The sequence below is a fragment of the Haliotis asinina genome, chromosome 3 (assembly GCF_037392515.1).
Source record: "Haliotis asinina isolate JCU_RB_2024 chromosome 3, JCU_Hal_asi_v2, whole genome shotgun sequence".
Classification (NCBI taxonomy): domain Eukaryota; kingdom Metazoa; phylum Mollusca; class Gastropoda; order Lepetellida; family Haliotidae; genus Haliotis; species Haliotis asinina.
In genome coordinates, this window is record NC_090282.1 from 82,056,780 (window position 1) to 82,078,356 (window position 21,577).

Genomic DNA, 21,577 nt, shown 5'->3' on the forward strand with positions numbered 1-21,577 from the left:
GTGTCCATCAATACAAACTACTGATCTCTGAAATTCCCGGTTAGAATTCGTTTTCAACATTCATATACAAGAAGCGAATAATAAGAACGAGTGGTCCGGCTGGCTGATGGGTGTTGCTAAAATACTGCCATGAAAGCGGGGTAAAAGTAAACTCAACCTTTCTAGCCAGTGCTCTCTTTGGAGATCATGTATCTTTGGAGATCATGCATCTTTGAAAATCATGTATCTTTGGGAGATCATGTATCTTTGGGAGATCATGTACTGAACTTTATTGTCTTCACCAAAGGCCCCCACGATGTTTGTATGTCGGTTGCTAGAAAACACCAAACAGCTACAACTGGACTGTGTTTTCAGGTAACGAGTGACGCCTCATGACCTCAAGTCTCTTTTCCAAAAGGTTGTACTCCATTATGAAACTGACAGATCTTTGGCAATGATAGAAGACGAACTGTATTTATTACGGGATATAAGGACATGAAATACGTTACATTTAAATCTTTGGATGCTTAGAACAGGACCCTCTTCTGACATTTCAGTGCGGTACCTGCTGATAGTTCTGTAAGTTTCTTAAAGCATTAACGATTTCTGTAGGTAACACTGGAATGATGAACAAGAAGAATGGGAATGATATTCTTCAAATAATAACTTAACACTCAAGTTAACACTATATTATAATTTATCACAGGGGCCTGTATTGCTGAAAATAACACGTCCTGGGTCTTATATATACATATAAATAAGTGCTTTATATGTATTTTCAGCAACACAGTTAAGGTTCGGTGTAATTTATTGTTATTTTTTATTACATTGTTTACACTAAAATTCAGATGAACATCCACTGTGTTTTCACAAATAGTATAGCATAATGAATGGTCTTCTAGAATTGTGTGTTTACGACTATCTATCATGATCAAACGAATCCTTTCAACTAGTGATCATACCAGAGTCCGGTCAGACCTGTCGCAAACACATGCATAGCCACATCATGTGTCCACATTGTCCCCCGACAATGCGACAAACATTTGACATGTGGCAGTTCGGGGAATTGCCTCAAACATTTTGGTCAGTAGTGTGTCAGCTTTGTAACTGCCCTCCAGAGGTCTACTATAAAACATTTTGAAAGCTTTACTGATAACAGGAATGTCGTAACTCTGAACAGCCCCTTATGATCAAGAATCAAATGAGCACTAATTCACCGACATTCAAACATCGGTGGCAGATGACTGGGTTGTCAGGGCAACCAGTGTCTCCTGTACTCCGTCTTCTTCAGCTCCGCAACATCTGTTCCACACAGCCATTCGGGACCTGTACAGCCCGTACATAACGCAGTGGATGAGAGGTGCCCCTGCTAGAGTCACAGAGAACACGAAGATGAGAGCATAGCCTGGGTCCTGCGAGTAGTTGAGTGCAGAATACACATAGGGGCGACCCAGGTGGTTAGTTCCCCCTGTCGACCAGTAGATGGCGGTGAACACCGAGTACGTCGTGAAGAAGCACATGCCTACGTAGAAATGGTGAACTCTGATTGGATAACGAGATATAAACAAGTCGACGACGACAAGGCTGAGGTTGACGGCGTGGGTGTTGATGCCGGTAAAGTCCACGCCCTCACCTGGAACATATGGCAAAAACTTCAGGATAGTGAAACAATCACTGATTGCAACATTCTAGATGTGTTCACCAAACTGAGGTGATAGCAGATTACAACAATCACCTTTTCAACCTAACTGATATATTGCATGCAGTGTAAGGGTCCCCCGACATTGCGACAAACATCTAAATATTATAAGCATTTGTTTTAATTATCGGCCGACACAGAGTCAACTAGGCGGAAACTACAAAAAATGGATCAGTTATGACCCCGGGAGTGCGCTGAAAGCGTAGCGATGTACAGCCCTACCGGAAGCTGTGTTACTCTCACAGTTTGGACAATCAGTGTCAATGTTGTTGTACAACTTCCATCTATGTGGTACCACCCGCAAGTCCAAGCTTATGAATCTGGGCTGGGTACCAGAAAGCAGTTTTGTCATCGTAACTACAGTCAGTGTTACCTCCCTCCAGCTGAGGTCCGAGGTCGCTTTGTGGCACGCCATTGAGGCTTACGTTGATACACGAACGCATCAAACATTGCCCGCGAAATTAATGATGTCAGTACTCATTCAGTTAATTCATGTGTACAAGGCCCTGCGACAATAGATGAAACATACGTATTTAGGAAAATAACCTCTGTAGGAGAATCGAGATTTCGGGTCATCTTGCTGGAGATTTTTGTGACCGTCCAACATTTTATGCAGCGGTTATGATCATCTTTCCGTTGTGAGGCAGTGATATCCATTGTGCAACAATAGTCCAAGTGACAGTGATTGGGTTAAAGTCGCTCAGTATTGGACAGGAACGAACCTTGACTTTCAGCGGTGCATAGATTGTTATAAGGTGAAAATTGCATTCGTATACAAGAAACGATTTATACACCTTTCATTGAGATTTGCGGTTAGTTCGGCATAGCACGAATGCTATTACTACTGGGTAATAGATTAAGGGATGGAAAAAGGAAATAAATGTCAAACAGCACAACAGAATAGATTCGTCAAGTGTCAATTAAAGCTGAGTCACTGATTAGAATTAAGGGTTTTCCAATCACGAGGTACGAAATGAGACCAGGGAATGATGTAACTTCTAACGAATCGGAGAGATTGTAGAGGGTCATGTGATAAGGGTGGAGCAGGCTCGAACACCTTGAAAAGATACTGTTAGCACTAAAAAGTGTGCGAGGTGCGGTGCGGGTTGAAGAGTCAGCAGAACGTTCTCATCCCGATTGATCAGTAAAGAGCTTGTCCTACCCTCTCCAGGCTAAGTCAGATTGTTATGAAGAGAGAGAGTAAACCGATGTGAGTATCGAACCTTGTGTTGAGTTATTCATTGTATGCCAGAGTGCCAGTACATGAATGCTATGTGTTAGTTAGGAATCCCGGTCGTCAGACCACTTATTCCTAGATGTAGCAGCCCGGACGGACCAAGCGAGTATGCCACCAGAGCTGGTAGCAACCCCAATCATGCAGAACGGCCATCGTAACAGGTAACTGGTAGGAGGGTTTACTAACACCCAAAACCCGGTTGTTGCATTCGCAACATTTACCTTGGTAAACCACCGTCCAGAAGAGCACACACACCACAGGGGCTGTCGCACACGTCAGCGTCTGTAATATCCATTGTAGTTGAAGCAGTCGGTCCGGCACACGGAGACGATCTGTTGGAAGAAGAAATGTGACTTAAGTTTGGGATAAGAGAGTACGTTGAAACGTATCCTAGGGAAACCATGCTTTGGAGAGGGTCAAGGGAGACAATTGCTCTAGATTGGTGTCTGCATCAACGTGAGATCACACAGTTTGGGTTGCTCGAGACCCTGTTTTCAATAGTGACAGGGCGTTGTCAAACCATGTCTCAGTCTCTCTACTCCGAATAAAACTATAAGCCTAAACACCAGACATACACCCATGCAATCAAACATCACACATTGTGAATAGGTCTATCAAAGACTTGCCTCAGTTGTAAATAAACCAATATATGCGAAATTTTAAATTACCTTTATCTTTCTGTCCATAGACATGAAGCCACACCGTGAGAGCCCGGATGAGGAAGCCGGTTGCCAGGATGTAGTATGACCAATATGTCAGCCAGATGAATATCTTTACCCCGTATTCATTGTTGATGGCCGTGTACACCACCACGCCGATAGTGTAGAGACTCACAAGGCTTCGGTACAGGGCGTATAGTAGTGGCCGGTCAGTCCACTGTTAATACATGACGGATCAGCATGGTACGTAAACTAATATTTAACAAGGATGCTATATACAGTTGTTTCAGCATATTTGTGATTAATATTTCAAGACTGATCGCAAAGTTACTAACCAATCCCAGAAGTTAAAAATACCATGACGCAGTCTGCATTATTCCAGGTATATATGTCAGCAACCTGAATATATTCCAGTCTGAACCGGACAATCCAGTGACCGACATCAGGAGCGTCGACCTCAGTGTGAACCCAGTCGGGGAACCTAACAACGGCATCTCATTAGTTGCCTCTCGCGATAACCCGTGCTTGTCGTAAAAGGCGATTAACGGAATCTGGTTGTCAGACTCGCTGACATGGTTGACACGTCATCGTATCCAAATAGCGTAGAGCGATGCTCATGTTGTTGATCAGTCTCAATTGGATTTGTTACACCTTCCATAAATTGTGACCACCCAATAGCAGAGAGCGTGGACGTATTACTTCCGGTATCATACACGATACGTTAACTGCAACTTCCGCAAGTTGTCCACGAATGTCCGCATCTACTCCCAGCTGTGCTTCTGGGGATCGTTGTGCACTTGTAATGAGCGAATCAATCAGGAAGAGCACCAACACTAGCATCAGCTATGACGTGGTGACAGCAGTGTCTGTCAATATATGATTGTTTCATCTACGCAGTAATGAATAAGCTTTCTCTGAAACTATACATCGCCAGTTATTATGTCTATCACACGTGTCGATCGGGTTAGTTGTCTATCTCGCCCACCCCTATTTGAGGTAGAGGGTGGACGGAAATTTACCTAAATGTATATGAATAAATACCTTATTTCCGGTCTTATCATTCATATAAAGTGTAGGGATGACACATTTAGCCCAATGTACCACCACAGTTTCAATAGAATAGTGCTAATTAATTCTATGTTTTTAGAAAAATGTGTATTTGATTACCTGATAGCGTTGGAAATTGTAATGGAGCGCCGAAATATTAAATAGCAAAATGATGTTTTAAAAAGGCACTTGATATTCAATACGCTGATCTTAAACTCTAATCCTATCCCACTGCCCATTAAATAGAACCTAGTAATATACCCCTCATAACTGGTGGATTTGATCGGGTGTTGTCGAATTAGACGTGTACGGGTGGTGGGATTATTCATCCTCTTCAAAGATTACTGTCCACGTAACCATCGATCTACGTTTCCAAATGTGAAAGCTTTTTATATCTTGATTGCGTTACACCCAACGCTCGCGCGGTCCATAGAATATCACACATTCCACGATATAATCAGTTGATCCTTTTCGAGCACGCGTTTACTGGTCAGTGAGCTTGATTTACGGGAGCCTTTCAAAGTTGCGAGTATTTAATTGGGCGTGTGTAGTACCACTTAATACCACGCTACAATGTGTACACGTGTACCTATAGATGGGGGTGGGAGAGTTTCTGTTGAGAAGGGAGATCTGTCGTGACAGGTGGCGAAGGTGTGATATGTTGGTGTAATCTAAGAGTACATAGCCAGTTAGACAACCAATAACTGAACGTTTACACAAAACGTTCAAAGTCCAGTCCTCTTCACACAGCGCGAGATGACACTGATTGCCGTCTGCCTTTTCGCTATTTCTGTAATCTTTGTTAAGATATCGATTGAGGAATGGCGAGTTGTCGGATTTAAATCGTATGTATGTATGTATGTATGTATGTATGTATGTATGTATGTATGTATGTATGTATGTATGTATGTATGTATGTATGTATGTATGTATGTATGTATGTTTGTATGAATGTATGTATGTGTATGTATGTATGTATGTATGTGTGTGTGTGTGTGTGTGTGTGTGTGTGTGTGTGTGTGAGAGAGAGAGAGAGAGAGAGAGGGGGGGGGAAGGCAAGCCACGACATGGGAGGTGTGTGTGCTGTGTGTGTGTGTGTGAGAGAGAGGGGGGAGGCAAACCACGACATGGGAGGTGTGTGTGCTGTGTGTGTGTGAGAGAGAGAGAGAGAGAGAGAGGGGGGAGACAAGCCACGACATGGGAGGTGTGTGTGTTGTGTGTGTGTAGAGGGTTCATCTCCGATTACCTGCATACTGCTGCCATATGGCTGGAAAAATTTGCTATGTGTGGCGTAAAACTTAACTCACTGACTACATGATATAATTCACTTCATCACTGCCCCCCCCACCATTCTCCCCTAACACGACAACCGTCACTCTGCATTCATTCTGTAAGTATTCATTTCTCTTATACCTGTCACGAAAACTTCTTACCATGACAAATGCACATTCCTGTGAAATAAAACACGCAACTAGAAAATTAAGACAGTTGTAAATTACGTGCCAGATGACAACTCATCTCTGGGTTGGCCGAGTTTATTATCCATTCTAACCCCATTTGTACATTTCTCAGTTATGGAACGTTTGTATTTCTGAATGTTTTATATCTGCATTCGACGTTTATCTTTCTGACCCATATTGCCCCTCTGATTACACCCAAAACGTTTCCATAACCTGACAGCTATCATGTATATGCTCTTATCGCACACACTGTAGACAGTGTAAATAATGTAGAAATGTCGTCGAGATGTCTAGCTGCTCTCCTTAATACCGCGCACTGCATATGTACATACGATTATTATTATTTGACCATTCTTTACATACTGAACCCCAGGAAAATGGATATATTTGTTTTGTCGATACCAGTATGTGCATATTCGAACTGGATAACTGATTTTCTTAAACTCTTATTGAACGTCTAAGTGGACCGCAGGTTTGATGGATTGCAACAACCACTATTTCCATTATCTACTCCATACGGGTACAGTACAATTAAACAGTCAATAATTCATACGTCATGCTATCTATTCATATCAATATATTTAACCGATCAAAAGGTGACAATTTTATGTTGACTGTTGAAGCGGTGTGTACTTGTATCACTATCGCGTTTAGACACAACATAGATTGATAGAAAAAGAAGCAACCTCGATTCAGTTCAGTCAAAACACATTTGGTGTATTTTACCGTATATGACATAGCAAAAACTACACAAAAATAGCTACAACGGCTGGCTGGCTAGGTCTTGCGGTATTTATTTTTTAAATGTATGTGTTACATACCCCTGATTCTAATATAAACACTGATTTACCTGAGACAAGACGAAATCTGTTTTACTCTGCTCTTCTATATGAAATCCAAATAATTGTCTGTGACAATGACAAGCACATGCTGATCTTCTCTCCATTGACTCAGATATATGATGGAATAGTCACTTAAAAAACCACACTGACTTGTACGCGCTGAGTGGACCCTCTTCTCTGTAAGGAGCTCTTACACTGGTAATGGACACTGATAATGTAGAGGCGTAGTGCAGAGCTCTCAGTATGACAATCATATGGATCCTTGTCTTATAAATCATCGTACTAACAGGATGGAAATTGATAACTGACGTCAGGTAGTCATCACATGGAGGAGAAACATGAGGAAGTACGGATGTAAGCACACGGCATCGTGTGAGAACATTAATACGTCAAATTGTACTCTACATCATCACTTTAGATCCATTGTCTGTCCTTGTATATTAGATGTAAACAACGTGTCGTCTCTAACGTTATTCTCATGTGCTAAGGACCTAAGGGTCTTCAGAGTTTTGTCTCTTTCGTGTGTGTGTGTATGTGTGTGTGTGTGTGTGTGTGTGTCACTGTCTCTCTCTCTCTGTATGTGTGTGTAGATATTTTCACCCATCTAATTGCATCTAATGATACAAACGTTACTATCAAGCTACAGCTGCATGTTCACTATGCACTACGCCTGAGACGTCAGTCTGTAACATGCACATTCCAACGAAGAAGTTGGTTGTTACTATTGTATGTGGGGGATATTATTAGAGCGAAATAAGATTACTGTGATTGTGTAAGCTAGACATGATTGTGGAGCTTAAGCTGTAAATAGATCTACCTACTGTTTGTCTGTACATTTGTAATACATACTCTTAAAAAGGGGGGAACTACTTTCAATGTACGATTGTCGAAACTGGGTGATATATGGGGCTGAATCAATGCTGATACAACAATAATATATGTTTTAAGAATGCATCACCACATGGATTTCATTCAAAGCAAAGCTGTTCATTCAGTTATCCCCCTTGTTAGGTGACTGGAGTATGACATGAAATTTTCACAGTCATTACTGTGTGATGTGACCCTAAATACCCTGACCATGCACAGATGCAAGAAAATTATCGAAAAAATGGTCTACAGTGATTTATCGACCTGTCTGAAAAACGTCAAGGTCCATAATGACACCCCATGCACGTGTAGGAGGCTCCCACGTTGTGCGCGTGCTTCCCATGCATTGTGTTTGCGCGTGGAGATAACGTGAAATGATGCTGCATACATAAGATGAATTCATATCATTGTAACGTTCCTCAGTGAGTTTTCTTTCTACCAGACTTCAAATTTCAGGTTCCCCTACATTAGAGTATAATATAAAAACTATTTTCGCCAATTTTCATGGTATCTATATTGATACAAACGTTATATTTAAAAACTACAATTATGTTTTCGCGGTGCACTGCGTCTTCGCAGGGAGCCTATACAGAGGGGGAGAAGAAACTCCTCGTAAAGCCGCTGAACGTATGTCTTGAGTCGTTAGGTGACCAGTGTAGCCAATATGGTGGCAGTGTAGTATTTAAGATAGCCCCATTAAGATTGAGCTGATTAAGTTCGCTGAGTGTGGTAATAACTGAAATCCAACATGTAGAAGATAGGTTAACTATTTTGTCACTTAAGTTTAAGTCAAATAATTGGTATTAGTGTCCGTATTAGGACAGTAGATTTGTAGTAAAGTTTCAAGTCGGTAAGTTATAGCTCACTGGCTTCTATTCTCGATTCACCGCGAAGATAGACTAAATTGTGCCGATAGAAACTTCTTTCACACATTCGCGTAATTTTTAGAAGGAGAACATACCTTTAGTTGAAAGGTATTTGCAAGTAATAGTGACAGTTTTATGACTGTAAAAAATTGTTAGGGTGTAATAGAAGTGTATGAAAAATATGACATTTCGCCATTGAAATGCTATACGCCGTTGTTTGAGTATTCCTAGTTACTTCCTCAAAACATCTTCCACATACACCTTTAATTCATAATCTAAAAAAATGTTAGGGTGTATTTCAGGTGTGTGAAAAATATGACATATTGCCGATCTGATCTGATTCGCCATCGATGCTTGAGTTATAGTTCCATAACTTCTTTCTTTCTTGTTGATCTTATTATTTGACAAAACTGGAAAGGTGTTTTAGAAAGCTTTGTGAGAGTTTTACACTTTATTTTTGAGGGCAGTGTGACAGTGTCAGTTAACATTTTGTAATGTCCCTTACATTCTCCAAATGCAATACGATATCTGAATTATCAATGTAAACAAAAATGTCTTAAAGTATATTTTTTTAAAAGGACAGATGATATTAACACGTGTTCTCGCGATACCTTTGCGTTCTTTAACGTTTTGGGAGGGAAGGCCGCGGTGTATCATTTATTCTTTCATTCATTCACATATGTACTTATTTCTTTATTCTTTTTCTTTATTTCGTTCATTCATTCACATAATTCTTGCTCTTAATTCTTACTATAATTCATTCATTCATTCATTCATTCATTGTAAAATTCCGACTGATACAAAAAAAAAAAAAAAAAAATGACTGAAGTTCTGTTAAACCAGGGATAATCTACAACGTATATACTCTGTATAGTCTCCCTGGTTAAACACAACTGAAGCTGCACTGGGAACTGTGTGCGTTGGAGCATGACGAGGCAGGTGTTAGTACAAATGGTAAAGGAAGCAATCAAGTGACCTATCCCAGTGAGTATCCCTGGTCTTCGATACGAAAGTACGTATCATGCGAATGTCAGTCTGCTGTATCATCTGCATTTGGGCTGGACGCCACACATTTGGAATAAATAATTGATCTGAGTGAGTGAGTGTTTCAGGGAGTTCGAAACCACCATCACAACCTATGCACCCACGCCTCAAACATGAAGACCAAATTGCATATTACTTATCCAAACTTCCTGGATCCGCCAATGAATAGCTCTCAGACACAGGGCCCCTGCGTAGATCGGTGCTTGATGTCATTGTCAGTTACTGGATTGTCTCGTCCAAGCTATATTATTTACAAACCGTCGTCATAGAGACGAAGGGGGGTGCCCAGTGGCAAAGGATACAGCAGCGCGCTCATAAGCAAGCGCTCAGCAGTACCCAGGTCGCGCGCCCGGTAAACTGCACTCTAGCCGAGGTGAAAGTTAATGGGGAGTTAACCAACAAACAGACAACAAATGTTCAGACTGGGGTGGATCTGGTCAAGCTGAGGGTACAACACTGGCAGCGTTTTTTCGCGAGCTTTCTGACCGGAAGCTGGTGAATAACGCAACCAAAATAAGGTCATTCTATATATAGCCGTCACATGATGAAACATGGCGGTGCACACGAAAAGTAGACGAGAATGCAGACTTCTGCTTATTCTATCGTCTGTTTACTTATTTTCTTTAATTCGCTCAGAAGAGTGTTTCTTACCAGGATATGACATGGCCAATCTGACTGATGCCAGGTAAATCAACATGTTTGCAGTCATGTTTATTGTTTTTAATTGGATATTTTCCATCACTCTGACGCTCACGCAGTAGTCTGAAACTGACTGAGGTGTTGTTGTAAGGATTGTGGTGGGACTTTCCTTTTGACTTATCTCACACACAATTGTCATTATGTGTAGTAAAACGCTCGGGTGTCCACGGGGAGACCAGGGGTATCTCACGGGTAACTCGACACCTCAGTTCCAGGCAGATGTTGATTAGTCGTCAACATCGAACATCATCAAGTATAATAGGTGAAAAAAATATCTCGATATAGTTCCGGCTGCTTTAGACAACATATTTCACGTTATCGTCATTTAGAGATGTTCAGCCAAGGCACTTAAGTGGCAGAGTCTAATCCTAACTTAATGAACGAAGAGAATTATAATGATGATTCTTTTCCCCAACTAAGCTTGTGAACATGTTTTTCTTTATCCTTACCAGTAGTGAGTAGGTAAATGTTGACTCAGTATAGATATATGTCATAGAGTCTGTGGCCCTGTCTAAAGCTATTGACAACTTTTTTAGCTTCTCTTCCTGGCTTTAAATGTGCATCGCAAGCTCAGTCTTTCAATACCAAGTACATGTATATCAATTCAGCATACATAAGTTGAATTACAAACTAAACATTTTATCCTTCATCAAACACTCCTCCATGCATTATACAAGTTATTCCACAAATCAAAAGAAAATCTCAAATGAAACCGTGTGTGTATTAGTGTACATGTATATGTTAGTCAATATATTGATGTATCTTTTTATTAGAAAATGTTTGAATAAAAATTATGTGAATAAAATTAAAAACTCATGCTAGATGACATGCTGTTTTGTGGTGTTTTAATACAGTACAATTTTTGCTAACACTTAGTAACAGTCAGAATGGCAGATGATAGTGTTTGTACTCAACAGTTTAGGTAAACATGCACAGGATGTAAGTTGTCTTGGGCAAGTGTATAGAGTTCTATCACTGAACACTGTGGTTTGTTTTTAGTTCATGGACATTCAGCAGCACCAAGACAAACTGCCTGTCAAATGATACTGCTGTGGAAAGCTGTGTGAATGAGATGACTTTCTGCAAGGCCCTGACAGGCTCACAACATTGCAAGGATGCTAGTGTTTGTCAAGTCAGTGTTGGCAAAGAATACAAACTGGCTGGTGTCATGTTGAAGCCATTCATAAAATTACCTGATCGTGAGTATGTCAGAAAATGTTACTTTGACCTTGTGAACCTTTTTCTTTTGTTCAGGTAATTAAGACAGTGTCATCATTTCATACATGCAATACAACAGACTAAATTCTTTGTAACTAAGTTGAAAAAATGTCTTCTGCTAATCAACGTAGTTGTCAGAAGTACAGTTAGTAAGCATAACCTTCTTTGTCAGCAATACATGATTATTTATTTCCTCTGTGAAAAAATCTGGGTTAATATTTAATTCAGCATAAAGCTGTGCAGATGTTAGCTAACTCACTTGCATTTGGTTCTCAGCTTCTCTTGGGTTCAGGACGAACTTCCCTCTTGGAGATGAGTATACCCACAATGAGACTTCCTGTAAGCTGAATACCACCATCAACTTCCTGTGCAACTTTCTGAAGCCCTGGCCGAAAGGTGAAAGTGGAAGCAAGCAGAAAGTTCCATACGAACCAAAAATTGAGTTCCTTCCTGATAAATGCCTGGTAAGATGTACCCTGTACCTGGTAAGGTAAACGTCCTTTTGATCAACACACTGCTTGTTCTAAGTTTCAGTTCAATATATAAACTACAAATGTTATATTTATTTTGTTTATTTTTGTGTGTATGTGTGAATTTGTGAGTGAGAGAGAGAGAGAAGCCATGGTAGTGATTCATGTAAAGCAAACAATAAAACCACTGACTTTTGTTTGGTAAGTAAGAATTATCTCTTGAATAATTACAATACCATCGGTAGGTGTGTACTGTCGAAACATTCTCTTAAACATTGCTAAGTCATATCTGTGGCAGGCCGGTGAGGTAGCATAGTGGTTAGGTGTTTATTCATCACACCGATGACATGGGATCGATTCTCCACATGGGCACTTTGTGTGAAGCTCATTCTTACCGTGATATTGCTGGAATATTTCTAAAAGTGGCACAAAACTAAACTCACTCACTCATATCTGTGGCTGTGTCCTGACAAACTGACCTGTGAAGATACAGAGTAGAGCAGGTCTTCAGCAGCCCATGCTTGCCATAAAAAGGTATGAATGGTACTGTGCTTGTTGTAAGAAGTGACTAACAGGATCAGGTGGTCAGGCTCACTGACATGGCTCACATGTCATCTGCTCCCATTTGCACAGATTGATGTTCATGCTGTTGATCACTTGATTTTTTGGTCCAGACTAGATTATTTACAGACTTCCACCATATACCTTGAATACTGCTGAGTGTGGCATAAAACTAAGCTCACTCACTCTTGGCAAGCGTATTCCTTATCTTATCTCTACTTTAGCACTTTAATCAGTTGGATGCAAAACATTCCTTGTTGTCTGGAGCACACTCCTCTTCTAAGTCCCCAATAATTTAAGCCAGATAAAATGTTTTGTTTGCCAAGCACATATTGTCAGAAGTTGGAATATACATGAAATGTAGACAGTGATAAAGAACTAAGCCTGTCATGATTTGAAACAACATGTGGCAAATTTGCATTCTCTTGTCGGTTGATAAAGCCAGACAGTAAGCATGGTGAATGTTTTAAACCCCATATACCTTGAACTGTTACTCTTAGTCTTATTTCTTTTAATTCAGACCAGTGGATTCAGTTTTGTCTGAGATGCTAGTGTCAAAAGCCTTATCACATTATACAAGTTGTCTAAATTCATGGATTTTGAGGAGGATGTGTCTGCTTGCCATTAATTCCATGGATTGTGGTAATGGATTAAAACTGGAAGTTTTTTAAAGCTTAGCTCTATGTTATCAGGGCCTGATTTAGTACTTTGTTACTTGCACTGGTGCAACCACACATTACAAAGTGCAACCTAGTTGGTAGTGTACCTTGTACCAGGTGCAGGACAGTTTTGGATTAGGTAAACCTCTGAATAAGACATCTAAATGATTGCATATACATATTGCAATAAAATCAGTGCAGGTGGATGGGGGCTGGTGCAACTAGGTTTTTATCGTTGGTTGCACTTGGTGCAAGTACCTATACCTTTAATACCTATTAAATTGAGCCATGGTAATGCTTAAATGGTCTCCTGTTAAATATGGGACATAGATGGCAATCCTTGGGTGTCTCATTGGACCTTTCATTGTGGATTCAAATCACTGATTGCCCCTGTTATGAATGCAGGTGTGTCAGCACTATAATCCTGGAGTCATGTGGCATTATACCTAAGTCACTCACAGAGGCCTTTTCGAAGAAATAGCCTTGATCATGTGAATTGTTTCTTTCGCAGTACAACATTACATTTGAATTTGCTGGAGCGTGTCTTGTGAATAGTCCGTCGACAGTCACAAACGAGCTGAGTGCTGGATCGGTGTTGGTTATAATGTAAGTTGCTGGGGAATCTCTAAAACTCCTTCTAAGGTCTCCTTATAATGCAACAAACTTTATGTGACACTTAGTGAAGTCATCTGTTTTATCAAATATATCAACACACCTAGTTTTTCACACTACCAATGTCCAAGCAGACTATAGCACCTAGGATTTAAGTCCGTATAAAACTGTAGGGGTTGTGCTAGTTGTAACCATGGTGAGTTATAACCACTTAAGAGTTACATGAAAACCACCACCCTGCTATGTTGTGGAAGAGGTTTATGGTCTGTTTTAGTCTAGTTTTTGCATGTACTGTTAACCCTTACTTTAGGTCAGTCACACTGCTGCATGTCATCTATATAGACATGTGATCACTGGATTGTCTGGCCCAGACTTGACTGTTTACAGACTGCCACGATATAGATGGAATATTGCTGAGTATGGCGTAAAAGTAAACTCACTCACCCAGTGTATAGTCATGAGCTATGAGAATGTTAGAGTGTACCATATATATGTTAGTTATAGTGACATAGGCACATCAGTGAAATTAACATGATACATAGCATAAATTCCATCAAACACTTAAAGGAGCACAACTGCAGAGCAATTTCCTGGACTGAATGTTCCTTTTGTAGTTATTTTTTTTCCCTTGAGTACCCTAGAATTTGTGACAGGTTCATGACCTCTGCAGCGCCACCCATATGCGCAATAGATAGCATAATTATAGACTGATCAGCAAAAGATTAAGTCATTTATACTTCATTATGATGAAAACCAAAGAAAAACACTTTGAACTTTTATCATTTGCCAGTGGGAAAAAACTGTTGGGACTGAAAAAAATGTCATTGTACAACTTTATATTTTGTCTTATGAACTTAATTAGTTTATTATTATTATCTTTGTATGCATTTTGAAAGTTAATAAAAAAGTTTAAAGTCTGCTGATAAATGTTTATAGTGAATTTAAGAGATGACTGTAATATCTAAACATTGCCAATGTGAATCAGTTCACACACACCCGGTTTGCAACCTTGTGTATGTTGTCTGTAATACAGATTCCACTGAATGCTACAACAAATAAATTAAAACAAAATGCAGGTATTAAATTTAAAACAGACTGAAGTTATATCAACAAAGTAGTATAATTAAACCCCCCAATAATTTTACTACTCAACAACGTCAGGCTATTACTTTGTTCAGGAATGTATCCATCAATATCTACATAAAAGAAAGATATGCCATTCATTGATACATTGTTTCAGGTTTTTTACGTTGGTGTTTAATATCACAGGTCACCCAAGGCAGCACACCTAGCAACTAACTGTATTCTGCCAGTGTTTAGAGTATCCCAGTCCCCGTGTCAGTTACGGTCAAGTCAGCAGGTGCTGACCAACTTGCAGCTTAGTTTTGCAATTAGATAGATAGATATTTTTACTGTAGATGAGAAACATACGCTCTGCATCAGTGCTCCTTTAAGTGAAATACAAATAAATATGAAATTCTTGGATTTTTTTTTTCAGATTCTTTGTCTTTGTGTTGTCCTACTTTGTGTTTGGTTCCATGTGGAACATAGCCTGTCGTGGTGCTCGAGGGAAGGAGGTGATACCAAACCTGGAGTTCTGGACTGATCTTCCAGTGTATATTGCTGTAAGTTATCAGTACGGCTTTACATAGTTTTAAATTATCCTATATAGTCTTTATCATGAAACATCTTTTAACACTGTCTGTTTTTTTGAATGGCGATAACTTTCTGAGATAATGCAGAACATAGCATGTTATGTATGTGAATACATTTTCTCAGTAAAATTGAGATAGCAGAACTTTTATTAGTTTGAATCTGGCATTCAAACCCACTTTTAAAACAAAAGTACTAAAATTTGTACTTTAAGGAGAATGTTTAATCCCAAATATAAATGTCATGTTTGATCACTCTCTTAATGGCATTATGTAGTCATAGCTTTCAGCCATGCTCTTGTTTTAATTTATGCTTGTCAGAGGGGTACACAAAGTATGTGATCTAGAGTACCAGTTGTCCAACTTCAGTACTTATATAAGCCACAATGGGAAGGATGGCTGATTCAGTGTGATTGCGATCAGGTGCCTGACTCAGGATGTTGGGTCAGATTCCAGACAGGAACAAAAGCAGTGGAATCTGTACTTTACTGAGAAAGTGTTATCCCAAATATAATACATGTTATAACAGTAACACTATTTTTCAGGTTATTATCATATATAAGCCTGAGGTCTTTCATTAACTGCCTGACAAAGGAGGGCAGATGAAAAGACAAGGGCTTCTGCAAATGATAATGCTCTAAAAAATAGCATCACGGTTATTATAGCTAAGATGGATAGAATTTCTACTAAAATTAGAATATAAACATCATCGGTTGGGAAGCATTTACTGCTAACAGCAAACGACAGTGGTTTCCAAAAAATAAAGTGGTTTCAACAGCTATGCTGCACTGCACTTATAATGCATGTACAGTGAATAAGTTCATCGAGCTAGAAACAGTATGCCTGCCCGCAGTATGAGTTTCTGAGCAGTAGTCTAATCTTGATTGTGTACACAAACAAGTACATAATCTATTCGATACATAAAAAATACCCAAAAACATGTCAATTATGATAAGCGGACTCAGTCAAATAGAAGACTCAATATCTGGTTTATTGACACCCATATGCCTGCCTGTCTGTCTGCTAATGACAATATGCAATGCACAACTTCAATCATTGACCACATGCAGTTTGAACTTGACATCTATCAGGCTTATATGCCATGAAACAAAGAGCCAGCTAAGCGTATCAGCAAATGATCCAGAGGCCAGTGATAAGGCTTTGTTACATTGACAGCTTTGAGTGGGCTTTGACTGGGTTTGGTATCACGGCTGCTTCATTTTGACGGAGGTAAACCCAAGTACAAAATATTGCACTTTTGATTTGCAATTATTTGCTCATAGTTTTGTTTATTCGTCTTTTCTTTATCCTCCCTGTGTAGACCTGATTAGATCAGATCCAGAGAAATTTATGCTTGTCTCCCTGTGTGGACTGGGTTAAATTGTTTACATAGGTGCTCAAACCAAATTTAGAGGACCACTGGATTGTTTCCAAAAACTGTATTTAATCTTTTATGGTATGAAATGTAATTTTTTAAGAAGGAATGAGTGCTTCCTTACTACTTTTTTTAAAACTCAGAATGTTTCTCCCAGTAATGCGTGTTGCTGTTGTAATAAGGATATTGATCAACCTGGGTGAATTCTGATTCAATTAGATTTTCTTGTTTCTTCTATTACAGGATGGGTTTTTATTTACATTCCGCTGTGGGCAAGTTGAACCTTCATCATATGAGAGTATCTGAGGACGCTGCTAGTTCTGTGAAGGAAATGCAAGGTTGGGCCTATCAACATGCTGCTCAAACATGGTGGTGATAAAACAGGAAGCTTATTTTATGACAGGAAGTGGAATATTTATCTTCTATCATGTCTGTTAGAAGTTTTTCTGCTAAAATCTCATCCAGTGACACTCTGTGATAAGACAAACCAATCTCCAAACTGCAGTGTGTACAAGAATCAGTTTGACTGAACAAATACATACCACTGGTGCTGTAGTGTGTCTGTGCATGGGAAACACAGTAGGAGAAAACAGAGGAGGAAACTGATGCTCACAGTGTTACCAAGCAAGTGATAAGAAAACTGAAATGTCACTATTAATACAGGGTATTGTATTGCCTTAAAGTAATCTCCCTTTTTTGTCATCCCATTTTGTACATGAATTCAAAGAAGTTACATACTCTATGTAGCATCTTTTGTGTTATGTGTGATAAGGTGAATGGAATAAGTGCCTAATTGTTTTTGTCAAAATTCTGTAAATAAGAACTGTTGGGACTATTGTAAGAAACAAGCCTCCCATGTAATCTGATGTGTAGAGAATGACGAAATACTTGATGGGTTCTTGAGAGGCATATAGAAGTTGCTATTCAAGTATACGACAAAATGTTATGGATGTCAACTTCCTTTTATTGTATGCGGAATGTTTCAGTTGAATTCACCTAACAAAGGGGCAAGGAAAAGCTAGAAATGTTGTTTATACAATGAAAGGACGTTGACACACATAACAAATTGTCTGAAGATGAAAAACAGAAAAATAGGGGAGGTAACTTTGCTCACATTCATGTCTTCCATGATGCTGGGGAAAAAATATCATTGGAATGTGCATACAAATACAAATGAATACTGGCGTAAAGTGTAGGTGTGAAAGAATTTTACGACATGAAGATGACCATGATGATGACAAGTCACATTATTGTCTTCAGACTTGATCAAAAAGATTTCATGGTCATCTTCCAGTTTATGATCTTTTTTTGATCTCCCAATGCTGGAGTGATAATGTTGACAGGATTGCAACTCACATGTTTACATTATATAATGGTCTGGAACCGGATGTATTATGTGTCACTGAAACATGTGAAGCCTTTGATAGTGTCAGAATGAATTTGTAGTTTCTGCTTGGGAACTGTTGTTTATAGTCTGTAAATAATCTCTCATAAATGTGCTTTTGCCCAGTTTGCACAGTGAAAAATGCATCTAAATACAAAACACAAAAATATAGACCAGTTTGTAATGATATCAGATATATCCATTTGTTTTATCTTGAGTCAACAGAAGACATAGCAAATTCAACACAGAAAGTGAATGAAGTAAGTGCACATGTTTTATTTCTTACATATTGATAACATAGTTTGTATGCATCTCTGTTCATGTCAATAATACATAGTGTATAGTGAATGGAGCTGGATGGTGATACATAAATACATAAATAGTTGAAACATAAGTTCCCTCAGGGGTTCACGAGTTCCTGTCTTACGTAATAGCAACCATGTGATAATGTGTCGATGAGAGATCACTTTGACGGCAAGATGAAACAGTAGATCAGTTCGGTATAAGACAAAATATTACAGATGTCTTTTTCTATGTTGTATACACTGATAAGTTTGCTTGATAGAAACATCCATTTCCTGACTGAAATGGTTATTTCAGTGTGTTGTTGTTAGTCACTGATGACTTTTGACATGGTTTGAATTTAAGAAAGTTTTTTTGGTACAAGGTATATTATCTCAGGTATGTTTGTTTGTCATCAGTGTGATCGTCATGTCTGTTCGTATATACATGTGTTTTACCTTGAAATCCTCATCTTGTGTTATGATGGTTCTGATTTATCAATGGAACTGATAAAGCATTGTTTTTACCAGTTTGTTTATAATCCATTTGGCCCAAATTTCAGTGTACAGTGTTAATAGGATATGACAAAAACATCCAAATTTGTTTGCTTTTATACCGCATTTAGTAACCAATACATAAGAAAAATGGAGATAGTAGACATTTTGATCTGTGAGGGTGCTGGAGTCCGTGACACCATAATTGCTTCTCACTATCTGGCCTGACCCAGAAATACATTGCTGTATTGACTTTACAGTGATAAGTGATGCTGCAGAATGATGTCCACAAGAGTTTGATGAAAATGATCTCAACTTTGTTATGCTTGCCTGAGGATCGTTTCATGTACTTGAATCTGAAAATGTATTTAAATCTGTATGAAGCTAAAAGCTGCTTGTTTGCACTGGTGATATTTTAGTCTGTATGAAGCTGAAAGCTTGTTGTTTGTACTGGTGATATTTTAGTCTGTATGAAGCTGAAAGCTTGTTTTCTGAACAGGTGATTTGTAACATGTGGTCTTTACTATGTGGTCTGGAAATATATAATCTGAAACACACTGTTATTTTCTGCTGAACACGTTGAGTGGAATGTCACCTCAAGAGTATAGAGACTGACAAGACAAACTTAATTAACACTGCTTTTGCTCTGTGATGTATTCAGATAACATGCGAGTGACCTAACTATTAATATGAAATGGATTTTGTTATTTATTTCCTATCCTATCAACCATGATTTTTCACTTTGAAATCTACGTTTCAAGATTTATACAGAAATGAATTATAAGTATTTGATTGAATTACAATGTAACTATACACTGTATTCAGAGGGGAGCTATATATCATAGTTGGGTCATCTTTTAAGTCCAAGACTAGCAAGAATGTTGAGGAAGGAATGTCCATGAGTTATGTCCCTTGGATTATGTGTAGAAAAGGTTGCCTCCCGACATCGGTTTCCTCTAGCAGAGCTTTACTGTACATAGGCAATAATGTATCATTTATCATACTATGATAGGCACTTATTAGAAATTTAACTGAGACTTGTAGCATGTAAGAAACATGTGGAAAGAAGTGGTTATTGACAGCTACATTGATCGTCTCTGTATACATCTGAAAATAAAACATTCATTTTAGTTAATACAGTTTATTTTTCATTGTTTGGATCATACTTTACCTACTACATGTTGCTGATTAATCTTTAAGGTACTGTCTGTGTTTTTATGTATTCATTGCACATTTTGTTTAGCATAGAAAGAAATTTGATGATCCCTGTTGGACAGAACTAATGTGTTTAGCTGATTCAAAAAAATAAATGGATGAGTCTAGATGAATAGCTATGTGAAGTTTGTAGAGGTATCCTCTTTTAACAGGTATTTATTTGTAAAGAAGGGATAGTGGTATTGTACCAAAACCCTTAAAGAGCCTGACTCAACAGCTCCTAGTGAGGGCCAAGTATTAATACATGTGAATTTGGGTGTGCAGTGCTGTTGCATTGTGTCTGTCAGGCACTGGTCTGCCTGTTCCTGACTTGATGATGTACTGTAATATCCTTACAGTATGTGGTGTAAAACAAATGTAGAAACAGAATGTATACATTAAGATGGCGTGGGTTATACTTCACATATATTTGTCTCTGATATTTGGGCAGAGTTTACTCAGATTAAAATGGTTTACAGCACCATGTCTGTGCACATTACTGTTACAAAACTATATGAATATATTGGTTACCATGTGAGTGTGTTTGGGGATGGTTAATATCCTGCATTAGGAATAAACATTGTATTTAGCGAGCCTTGGTGTAACCACGGCCGTCAATACGGACACGATCACCGGCCCTTGACGTCATGTTTGTTTACACTATGAAAGTAGTACCTAAAATTTGCATATGACCTGTCTAATTTGCGTCGGTATCCGTATATGACCCCAATGGATACCGAAAATATCTGTTGACTTTATCCTGCCGAGAACACTATCCATTGTATGGTAAATGTGAATATGTGTGACCGTTACTTTGTTAACGTCCCACTTCTGTGATGTGATTTGAATTACTCATCAGTGTGAAAATGGTTAGTCCCATTCCTTTTGATGAGGAGATGCACGATCTTACTGAGTTGAAGTCACCTTTTGAGAATAGGAAGGCCATTAGCATTAATTGCGTGTTCCAAATGAGTATGTTTATCCACACATGACCAAAATGTAATTCCAATTATGATTGTACTTCTAAGGTAATGTAGCCTAAAGACTTTCTTGTTCTCTGTTGTGGTGGTGGTTGGCAACCTCTTTATTCTGCATAAGTCATGGTAGAAGAAATTAGAAAATAGAAATAGAAAAAGAAAAAAGGTGGTTAAAAAAATGGAGAAAAAAAATTGTATTTCAAAGAAATGGTGAAAGAATTTCAGTGTATTCTGTTTGTATGTGAATGTGACATGTCACTTATTGTATACTGACTTATGATCGTTTAATAATGTACTTTG

General features: G+C 38.8%; 2 protein-coding genes across 2 annotated transcripts; one reads left to right on the plus strand and one right to left on the minus strand.

Moving 5' to 3' along the window:
* Positions 1-426: 426 nt before the first annotated feature.
* On the minus strand, positions 427-7,260 carry LOC137278586 (protein rolling stone-like). The gene is made up of 4 exons (XM_067811045.1): positions 6,932-7,260; positions 3,584-3,791; positions 3,137-3,247; positions 427-1,612 (listed from the first exon to the last, which is right to left on the minus strand). Exons 1-4 carry the CDS (start codon positions 7,025-7,027, stop codon positions 1,203-1,205), a joined length of 825 nt encoding a protein of 274 aa, XP_067667146.1. The 5' UTR covers positions 7,028-7,260; the 3' UTR covers positions 427-1,202.
* A 2,733-nt stretch (positions 7,261-9,993) lies between these two features.
* Positions 9,994-20,238, plus strand: LOC137278587 (uncharacterized). The gene is made up of 6 exons (XM_067811046.1): positions 9,994-10,385; positions 11,399-11,598; positions 11,894-12,081; positions 13,819-13,913; positions 15,418-15,544; positions 17,190-20,238. Exons 1-6 carry the CDS (start codon positions 10,252-10,254, stop codon positions 17,250-17,252), a joined length of 807 nt encoding a protein of 268 aa, XP_067667147.1. The 5' UTR covers positions 9,994-10,251; the 3' UTR covers positions 17,253-20,238.
* Positions 20,239-21,577: the final 1,339 nt, after the last annotated feature.

What these genes read in the sequence shown, in the direction of transcription:
- LOC137278587 (XM_067811046.1), top strand. Translation starts at nt 10,252, where the DNA reads ATGGCGGTGCACACGAAAAGTAGACGAGAATGCAGACTTCTGCTTATT. An exon ending in GCCAATCTGACTGATGCCAG is followed by an intron (nt 10,386 to 11,398) that starts GTAAATCAACAT and finishes GTTTGTTTTTAG; the next exon opens with TTCATGGACATTCAGCAGCA. An exon ending in ATCTTCCAGTGTATATTGCT is followed by an intron (nt 15,545 to 17,189) that starts GTAAGTTATCAG and finishes CTTCTATTACAG; the next exon opens with GATGGGTTTTTATTTACATT.
- LOC137278586 (XM_067811045.1), bottom strand. Translation starts at nt 7,027, where the DNA reads ATGGAGAGAAGATCAGCATGTGCTTGTCATTGTCACAGACAATTATTT. An exon ending in CTATGGACAGAAAGATAAAG is followed by an intron (nt 3,248 to 3,583) that starts GTAATTTAAAAT and finishes TTCTTCCAACAG; the next exon opens with ATCGTCTCCGTGTGCCGGAC. An exon ending in CTGGACGGTGGTTTACCAAG is followed by an intron (nt 1,613 to 3,136) that starts GTAAATGTTGCG and finishes CATATGTTCCAG; the next exon opens with GTGAGGGCGTGGACTTTACC.